The following is a 10,214-nucleotide window of genomic DNA, read 5'->3' on the forward strand; positions in this document are numbered from 1 at the left end:
CAGTAAAACCCGGATAAGTGCCTCTCGCTTAAGTGCCTAACCCACATAAGTACCTTTGTTTTTTAGAACCAAAATTTTAAGGATTTTTTCATATAAAATTCATCTTTTAAGTACCTTTCGCTTGATTGCCTGGCTTTTCAAATACTTATAGTTGAATTTACTTGCAAAAAATTCTTTTAAGTACACATTTGAAACAAGTTTGAACTGTAAGAAAAACTTCGTTTCCTAAACCGATTTAAATTCAAAAATTCTACTAAAGGTAGAAATTAACTAGTTAGCTATTTTGAACTTTCAAAGTAATTTTGTTTTGTGAAGATTATGTTTTTAGTAATCAAACATATTTTTTTTTATTTAATAAATATAGAGATAAGTGCCTATGAGCACTTAACCGGGTTCTTGTAAGTACCTTACCCGCTTTAGTGCCTGTCAAAATAGTGCATTTAAGGTGAGGTACTTATCCGGGTTTTACTGTATATGGAGTCAACATTAACTCCCGTAAAGAGTATGCAGCATCGCCAAGTATGTGATATTCTGTCCCACAAATGTCAGGAAGATCATGACTTATAAATGACAACTGGAAAATTCTTGCATCATGAATTTTACTGGGAGATCCAACAAACACATCGATGAAACGCTTTTCAGCATCGCAAATTCCTTGAAGAGTCAAAGATAATAGGTCATGGCGATTTATATATGTTGACCGTAATTTTCCTGCCGGTTTTCTTACATATATGTAGCATCCATCAATGCACCCTATCACTCCTGGAAATCCAGCAATCTAAAGTAGAGTTTATTGGTAAGAAGCAACTACAAATAAGACTAAAGTTGTAGTGACTCACCTGTTTGAATTTCGCTGCTGCTCGCTGCTTTTCTTCATCCGTTGCAGGGAATTTAATGAAGTTAGGAGAAACTTCAAAAAAGAACTCCAGAAGACGAATCAAAATGTTGAACATTGAGGCAGTAGAAATATTAAATAGATTGGCAACTTCACGATAGGAATCCTTATTTCCAGCAAACCTATAAACGTTTAGGCATATACATATGTATGTGTTAGAATTTTAAAGGAAATATAAAAATATATTTTAGGACTTACCACAGAAACGCAAGAATTTGTACTTTGTCCGGAATTTCTTGCTTTCCACCGCAATCCACTTTCTTTTTGAAATGAGAAGACATTTCAAATCTTTGAGTTAAGAACTCACAAGTCCTCCGTCGTATGCGAAATTGTTGGCGGAACTAAGAATATTTATGCACATTTACTTAGTGAAATCTCTTGCAGGAAATAAATAATAATTATGTAATTACCTGTTCCTCCAAATATTTATCAACTACATCCTCCACGAAGTTTTCCACTTTTGGTTTTTTGACAAACTCCTGCAGGAGAAAATCAACTGCAATAATATCGTCATCACTCGATGAAGAAGATGAGGAAGACGACTCCAATAATGTTTCTAACAAAATAAGAACACTTGTTAAAACAATTTTAATATTATTATCCATTTGGTTATATTTTCTATAATATTTTTTTTCAATTTCAAGAAATCACTTCACTGCTGGTATAATTTCCAAACAAATATGAAAAAAAAAATATGACATTTGTCAAGTGTGACATCTGACATTTAATCTTTGAATGTTTGAGTGATTCTGCTTCTGATTCTGTTTTTAAAATCAGAAGAGAAATTCTCTTTTTTTCAGAATCAGAACTGTCAGTTTTGCCCAATTGAACGCTTTCAGATTGTTTTTTTTTGCTTCCAGATTGCCAATTAAAAACGCCATAATATCAAAGACAGAAAGCGGTACCTAGCGGAACTTTTTTTGTAAGTCTATTCAACTGTATTTATAAAATGAACATACATGTAGCTCTCATATTCTTGATAACTTTTGACATTTAAGCGCGAGACGAAAGAAAAAATTCGTAATGATGCTTAAAGTTTTAGAATGCAATAAAACATTTCAACTACTTCGCTTATTTGCCGGGCCCTCCTACTCTTTTGTTTTGAACATAATAAAGGCGACTTATGTGCTTTGTGATTAACCTAGTATCCGACTAAAAAAATACATCATAATTTAGGGTCTATCTTTATGTTGATAAAATGCTTTTTGGCATCCTAAACTAGTTATTTTGCCGTGTGTGGAGCTGTTGAAATCTTCCTTTATTGTCTCTCTTCATAAAAGTGGAAATAAGAATAACGTTGAAAACTATCGAGGAATTGCGAAACGTTCATGCTTTCCAAAATTATTTGAGAAAATAGTCTGCAAACATTATTCAATTTTACTGCCAAGGATTAATTTCTAAGGGCAGAATGGGTTCTGCTTGCAGAAGTCAACTTCAATAATCCTATTGGAATTTACTAACAATGTGAACATCAATCTGCAAAATGGTCTCCAAACTGATGTTTTCTACGCTGATCTTAGCAAAGCTTTTGATAAAGATATGGTTTTCCTGAGTGGATTATTAACTGGATTAAATCTTATTTACAAGCACGAACACAGTTTCTCATTTTTAAGAAAAGTGTATCTAAGCAAAATGATGTCTTATTCGGAGTTCCACAGGGTAGCCAAATCAGTGAAACCACTTTTATTTATCCTTTTTCTCAATGATATTTCTAAGGATATTTCGTATTGTAAAATTATAAAATTCGCTGACGACCTTACGGTTATACGAACACAAATGGCTATTTATTTCTACAACACAACATTGACAGAATATTTGAATGGTGCAACACAAATGGAATGGAACTCAACAAAAAAAAGTGCAAAGTAATGTCCTTTTCCAGGAGCAGGAACCGGGAACCCCTATTTATCATACTGCTTTGTAGAAGAATACATGGTCGAAAGAGTTGAACATTTCAATGACTTAGGAGTCTTATCCCAGAAAACATTTTCTGAAGGTATAGACTTTCATCACCAAAAATGATTCCAGATAAGTGAATGAATTGTGACAAAAATGGATGCAGTTTTAATATAGATACGGGTTCTTTTGTGATTATAACGACCTTCTATTATAACGATTTATTGTTATAAGAATTGAAATAAAAAAATTAAATCTTAAAAAACAAAATTAGTAAAACCGATTACGAAGTTAATGCAATGAAGGAATACTGAATACATACCACCATTCAAATGAATCATAATGCAATCAAATTTATGATTCAGAAATTATTAAGAAAGTATGTTTTTTATTACAACCGGTCTTAACTGGACAAAAAAAACGCAGACGGGGCTCAGCAATTTTCATGTTAAATGCAACAACACTTAAGCCCCTTGGGCTTAGTTGTTTAACCCGGAGATTTCTCTGGGCTTAACTTTTTGAATAGTATTAAATCTGTGCTACCAAACCCATATTTTCATAAATTGTTTAGAATTTGTTAACAAACGTGAAAACTGACGTTTGGAATGACAAAGTATTTAACTAGTTTTGCTAGCATACGTTTTTGTATCTCTTTGTAAAACATACATGAAAAATACAAACAAAATAGCATACGTTTTTGTATCTCTTTGTAAAACATACATGAAAAATACAAACAAAATAAATAAAAAATAAATTTATCTTATGTCTGCTGTTTTCGGAACATTCAATATAAAGTGCTGCCAAGAATTCAGGTTAAGCCCCGAGGCGTTTTTTTTGTCCAATTAAGCCCGGTGGTAATAGAAAAAACACCTAGTAATCAATCATTTTAGTGAGGCGGCTTAGCTACAAAATCGTGCACTTTGTGATAAAAGCATGAAATTAACATCGTTGGTAGTACTCAATATAAGAGTTATTTTGAGATATTGGGCCACTTTGTATTCCATCCGGAAGGTTAGATACAAGATTTTTTCTGTGTTGCACTCGATTTGCTGCTTATAATAGTATAGGTAATGAAACATTTTTATTAATATGATACATGATTTCGAGGTATTTTCTAACGCCCGATCGAATAAAATCATTACCAAAATGTCTCGACCATCATGTAAAAAGTTATTGGACTCTTTATGAATTGTCTTTTACTCAAAGAGCAAGAGTCAGAATAAAAAAAAAACACGAGTTATGAGAAAAAGTAAAATTTTTATAAATATCAAAATGACGGCAAAATATGGTTTTTACACTTTTTCGAGTCCTGAAGTCAATATGCATTTACTAATTTTTCCCAGACCCCATTTAATAAAATCTATGTAACTTTCCCGTACTTTAGTGGCATTACTCTACGCCCTTTTTGCTTAGCATACCTACCTATAAAAAGAAACAAAATCATCAACAAACTAAAGCCTACGATCAGAATTTAAATCAAATACCAAGTCCTGAAAATCAAAACATCAAAACAAAAAAATCCTACATACCTACACAAGTAAGCAACAAGGTCACAAATGAAAATACACACAACACACCCAAAATCTCATGAACATGAAAATTCACGACAAAAAAATATTCATAAACACACATTACCTGCTAACAAGAGACAGTATTTTCTCTTTATCTTCTTCCTTCTACTTCTTATAAAAAAAAAACCTTAGCAGCAACTACCTAGTAAGAAACAGTTTACTATCTTTATTTTCTTCCACCTACTACTACTGTCATTTTATTATTTTGTATTTTCTAATTCTTTAGATTAAGATTCATTTATTTAACACAGTTTTGACATTTTGTTTTGTTACAATTTTTTTAAATGAATGAAGTGACAATGGCGAAATTTGCCGTCTGTCGGAGGGACCTATATAATAGTATCTTATAGGTTCATGTATGTTCCTTAAATATTCTAAATAAATTCCGTAATAATTAGTCTTCTATAATTTAGAGCTTCATTGCAGTATTTATATATTGCTTTCCAATTCGGTCCATTTAGTAGTTCCTTGAGTTCCTCTAGGGTTAAAGTTGGTTTTTTAAAATACTGCATCCTCCAGTTTCTCAATATTGGACAAATACCCATGAAATGAAACGTGTCTTCTCTAGCATGTTGATTACATAGTGTGCAGGAATTGGTTTCGCTATTGTTGAGGAGTTCCCCTCTCGCTCTAAACAACAACGTTATTTTTGTAAAAACAAAAAAAAAAGGAGAAATGAGAACCCCCTCCATCCAAAACGGTACACCATTCAAAAAATCGCCCTACAAAAAATGTTCCCAATCCAACTTTCATCACATTTCTATACAAAAAACAATGTCAATCTGAAACGATGACACGGTATTAAATTCTGCCCCACCAACGCTGGGACAGGGTCATTACGATGACACCCAGTGCTTAAACCCTGTCAACGCGTCCCATTGGCATTGACAGAGAGATTACACGGTCATCGAAAAATAGTCATGCGTTGACCCAAAAATGTGTGTCAACGAGACGAGTGTCACCGTACCCGTCAACGAAATGACAGCAGTTTTCATTGACGATCACACGACGTGACACTCTTGGGACAGATTGTTACATCATTTTTACGATAGAGAGTCAACGCCTTGATCCATTTCGTTGAACGTGTAATCAAAGCTTAAGTTATAAACAAAGTGTTTAAATTGGTACAATTTTGATAGTTCTTTTTATATTTGAAAGCTGGTGTGTGGTCCCATTTCAAATTCGTTCAGTTCTGGCTATAGTCACTATGAGCAAAACCATAAAACCATCTTAATCCAGTTATGGAAATCGAGTGGAAACAATGCAATTTCAATTACTTTTTTGTTTGATTGTTATGAATAAAGAAAAGAGACATGTTTTTTCGGATTATATTATTGCCGAGACATTTTCATTTGCCGCCCGCGGGGCCCCTCCAAGCGCGGGGCCGTGTGCGGGGGCACACTCCGCACACCCCTTCCGCCGCCTCTGAAGGACGATGCCTCCTACTGGCCTAGGTTCGAATACCGGTAAAATTTAAAATTGTATTTTTTTTTTTTTATGAAGATTTTTTTTGAGAAATTTAATTAATTTTTATTTTAGTAATGTAAAAAAAAAAAAAAACAATCTCAATTTCCAGTCAGATTTGAACCTAGGCAGGTTAACTTAACAGACATTCACCTTATCCCCTAGGCTATCTCCACTTTTTGAAATACGAAAACATTTATCTATATGTATAAGCTGTTTAGGATTTGATTTTGGGTTGCTGGATTTGCTTTTGGATTGTTGGCTTTTACTTTTGGATTGTTGGATTTGCTTTTTTAATTAAACGCACGATATTAGCGACAGCAACTTTACAGCGGAAGTTTCCCTGGGTGTCCACTTCTATTTGTAATTATTCAATGATATAAATCATTTTTAGTGAACAAAACAAACAAATGTTACGTTGTTTTGTTCCTATTATGAAGTTTTGTATATTTTTTGTTTTTCGTCGGTCACAAATACATTCACAAAAAGAAATCGCTCCCTTATTTAATTATCTAAAAAGCCAAGAATTTGTGAATTTTGTTTGCTTATAAAATATAATAGTATTTTTTACTTTATCTTTTGAAACAACTATCGATTTGTCAATCATCAACTTGTTTTCGCAGAAGGGCCTCCCATGGTCGACAGGTCGAAGCGGAGTAGGCTGTTGCTACTAATTACCCCCCCCCCCCCCCCCAACGAAGGAGTGTTCCCACCAAGGCACTCCCAACAAATTGACGGTAGCTGAAGAATTAATTTATAGGATCAACGGTAGCGTCAGCAGTTCCAGTTAGGCCGAACTACTTGGTGAACCCCCTTATATGAGCTACTCCGACATATTCAGAGCACAGGTCTATAAGGTGCAAATCACATCTAGGCAAAATAACATCAAGGTGAGCCTAGCGACACACTCCAACATCTCAGAGCTTTCCATTAAGCGTGCATGCAATTCCTTGGGTCAGGCGACTGGAGATCACCGGCGTAGTAAAAGACGATCAAATAGAAGCATGCCAGTGTCGACAAAAATGCAATAACGTTTCGCGAAATTTTCGGAAAAATTTCGAGCATTATGGACAATCTTGCTAATACGAGCAGGTCTACCCCGCCAAGCAGTACAGATGCTTCGCACAATACTGATCCTGGACCGATTAGTAATAATCGGGTCAGAGCTATACGGATTCCGGGGGCTAGCAAAGTAATGCACGAGGTGAGAAGAAAATTAAGAGTCGCGAGTTGGAACGTGGGTAGTATGAACGGCCGAAGCTGTGAATTAGAAGAGATGATGAAGAGGAGGCGAGTGGACATCTTGTGCGTCCAAGAAACCAAGTGGCGAAACACTGGAAACAGAGCCCGTTTCTTAGACGTCAAGACAAAACAATACAAGATGTTCTACTACGGAACAGAGCAAGGTAGAAACGGAATCGGTGTCATCCTTGAGGTAAAGCTTCTTGGAAGCGTTTTGGCCATTTCGAAGTCCAGTGGCCGATTGATGTCTCTTAAACTGGTGATGGAAGAAAAGGTGTGGAATATAGTCAGTGCATATGCTCCCCAAATTGGATGTGAGCAGGTGGAAAAAGATGCATTCTGGCTGGACTTCCACAACCTCATTAAAGACATCCCAAAGGAAGAGCTTTTGTTTGTGGGTGGAGATTTAAATGGACATGTGGGGAACGGCAACGAAGACTATGAGGACTGCCATGGTGGCCTTGGATTCGGAACTAGAAACCCTCCTGGTGAAGAAATTCTAAGCATGTGCAGGTCACATGGTCTTATAGTGTTGAATACCATGTTCATTAAACAAAGCCGACACCTTATCACTTATAGTAGCGGTGGAAATGAAACACAGATCGACTACCATCTGGTATCTAGTTTCATGAAGCCGCTAGTGGAAGACTGCAAAGTGATATTAGGAGAAGCGATAACCCAGCAACACCGTCTCCTACTGACAGAATTTTTTATGGAGACGAAGGCAGCAAACAAACAAAGAGAGGCTACCGGAGGAATCAAGTGGTACAACCTGGACAAAGGAAAAGGCAATGCATTCATCTCTGTTATGAGAAATTATCTGTGCGGAACCATCAGCAGACTACAAAACGAAGAGTGCAGAGTACAAAATATGTGGGACTCTCTGTAACGAACTTGCTTATCGAAGGCGAGGTCACTGCTAGGAACATCAAAAGGAAACTACCAACGGGAAAAAGAAACATGGTGGTGGAGCGATGAAGTCAAAGCAGTGATATCAAGGAAAAAGACCGCTTTCCAAGCTTGGTCCAATTGCCCCTCTCATAATAGAGATCAAAAAGCGCGACTCGAAGTGGACTACAAGCGCTACAAGAAGGAAGCCAAGAAGAAATGCGCCCAGCATAAAGCAGAGAGTACGGAAAGCATGTATCGCGAGCTTGGGGAAATATCTGATCCAGCTGCTGATGCAAACCAGGCTCTCCAGAAACTGCGACATGCCAAGATGAACAAGGGTGCAGCCATCTTCAAAATTGCCGCTCAAAGGAGAAGGAATGCTCAGGAAATACGTTCACCAAAGTTCATTAACGATGCTCAAGGCCTACTACTGGTGAATGACGACAAAATTCTCCACAGGTGGCGACAGTATTGTGATGAACTCCTAAATGAGCAATTTCCCAGGATATACTTTCCAACAGCCGAACCTAATTTAGACGAAGTACCCGACCTTACAGTCGAAGAAGTTAGCGTGGCGGTGAAAAACTCCAAGAAAGGAAAAGCTATTGGTCCAGACGAAATACCCTCTGAGTTCTGGAAGAAGATGGGAGACATTGGGTGTAAATGGCTCACGATTCTCATCTCCAAACTCATTAGCGGTGACCAAATGCCAAATCAGTGGAGAGAAAGTTTCCTTCTCCCAATCTACAAAGGAAAGGGGGACACACGAAACTGAGATAACTACCGATTGATTAAGCTGATGTCACACACCATGAAGATCGTTGAACGGATTTTGGACGGCTGACTGCGAAAAATAATACGGCTGTCTGATGACCAGTGCGGGTTTGTCTCGGGTAAATCAACCACAGATGCCATACAGAGTTTAAGAATCCGAATGGAAAAACACCGTGATTCCTCAAGGGATTTGCTTATTGTGCTGGTTGATTTCGAAAAAGCATTCGATAGACAACCACGAGATCTGATTTGGGTGTCCCTGAGACAGCGAGGGGTTCCGGAAATCTAAGTGCGGATGATCAAGGACATGTACGATGAAGTAAAAACGAAGGTAAAATGCCCCGCAGGAGTCACCGAAGAGTTCCCAATCAAAGTCGGTGTGCACCAGGGAAGCGTCCTGAGTCCTTTGCTCTTTATTACAGTCCTTGACTTTCTGCTTGAAGGAAAAGTGACGGATCCGAAAGTGAATCAGTTATTCTTTGCTGATGATGGAGCCATCATAAGTGAAGATCCAACATCCTTGCAACGAGCACTTGATGTGTGGGTGGATGTTCTGGAGGGAAGTGGGTACCGGATAAGCGCGAAAAAGACAGAATATCTCTGCTGTCCATTTTCTGACCCAGACGGCCCTATTCCGGACATTTACCTGAATGGAACAACACTTCCCAAGTGCGAAAAGTTCAAATATATTGGATCTATGATCAACAACCAAGCTTCTTCTGATGACGACATTAACCACCGAATAAGTGTAGGGTGCCACCTTCTGTGACCGAAAAATGCCCCCTAAACTGAAAGGAAAGCTCTATACTGCAGTTGTTCGCCCGGCACTTACATACGGTTCACAATGTTGGACAATGTACAGAACGTATGAGAGTAAACTGACAGCAGCTGAGATGAAGATGCTTCGTATGACAGCAGGAGTAACAAAGCTTGATCGAATCAGAAGCAAGAAAATCCGAGGAAGCCTTCACGTCAAAAACACCATCTTGGATAAAATACAACATGACCGTTTAAGCTGGTACTGTCATGTACAAAGACGAAACCCTGAGAACCCAGTTCAAAAGGCGATCGCTTACGACGTTCCAACGCAATCGCGAAGAAGAGGTAGGCCTAAGACCTCATGGAGAAGACAAATGCAACGACAACTGCATTCAGTTGTTAATTTGAATTTTAGAAATGTGATCTTTGGAAGCAAAAGTTAGCTTTAAAAAAAATTTATAAATTAAAATTAATTTCCTCCACACAGGTTTGTTACAAAGAAAAGCGTATTTCTTCATAAACCAAAATATGAAATTAAGTTTTTGCTATTAGTTATGATACATCGTTCGTGGATATCATGGAAAAATATATGGTTTTCAGCTTTTAAAAGTTTTCATTAAAAAAATGTGTAAGAAATCAAAAATTTTTTTCATGCCCTGATTACCTATATTTACAACTAAAAACGACTTCTTGCTAATATGCCCATGAATCATTTCCTAAAG

At 37.1% G+C, this 10,214-nt stretch overlaps 1 protein-coding gene across 1 annotated transcript; it reads right to left on the minus strand.

Annotated features, from left to right (window-relative positions):
• Positions 1-277: 277 nt before the first annotated feature.
• LOC129906618 (putative nuclease HARBI1) lies at positions 278-1,568 on the minus strand. Its single transcript, XM_055982434.1, has 4 exons — positions 1,306-1,568; positions 1,094-1,236; positions 840-1,017; positions 278-778 (listed from the first exon to the last, which is right to left on the minus strand). Exons 1-4 carry the CDS (start codon positions 1,498-1,500, stop codon positions 455-457), a joined length of 840 nt encoding a protein of 279 aa, XP_055838409.1. The 5' UTR covers positions 1,501-1,568; the 3' UTR covers positions 278-454.
• Between the last annotated feature and the right edge of the window lie 8,646 nt (positions 1,569-10,214).

This window comes from Episyrphus balteatus, chromosome 1, assembly GCF_945859705.1.
Source record: "Episyrphus balteatus chromosome 1, idEpiBalt1.1, whole genome shotgun sequence".
Lineage (NCBI taxonomy): Eukaryota > Metazoa > Arthropoda > Insecta > Diptera > Syrphidae > Episyrphus > Episyrphus balteatus.

Bases quoted from the DNA above. Each gene is read 5' to 3' on its own strand.
- LOC129906618 (XM_055982434.1), bottom strand. From the start codon at position 1,500: ATGGATAATAATATTAAAATTGTTTTAACAAGTGTTCTTATTTTGTTA. The intron at 1,018-1,093 runs GTAAGTCCTAAA...AAACGTTTATAG, and splicing joins CAAATTCTTGCGTTTCTGTG to GTTTGCTGGAAATAAGGATT. The intron at 779-839 runs GTGAGTCACTAC...ACTCTACTTTAG, and splicing joins CAGCAGCGAAATTCAAACAG to ATTGCTGGATTTCCAGGAGT.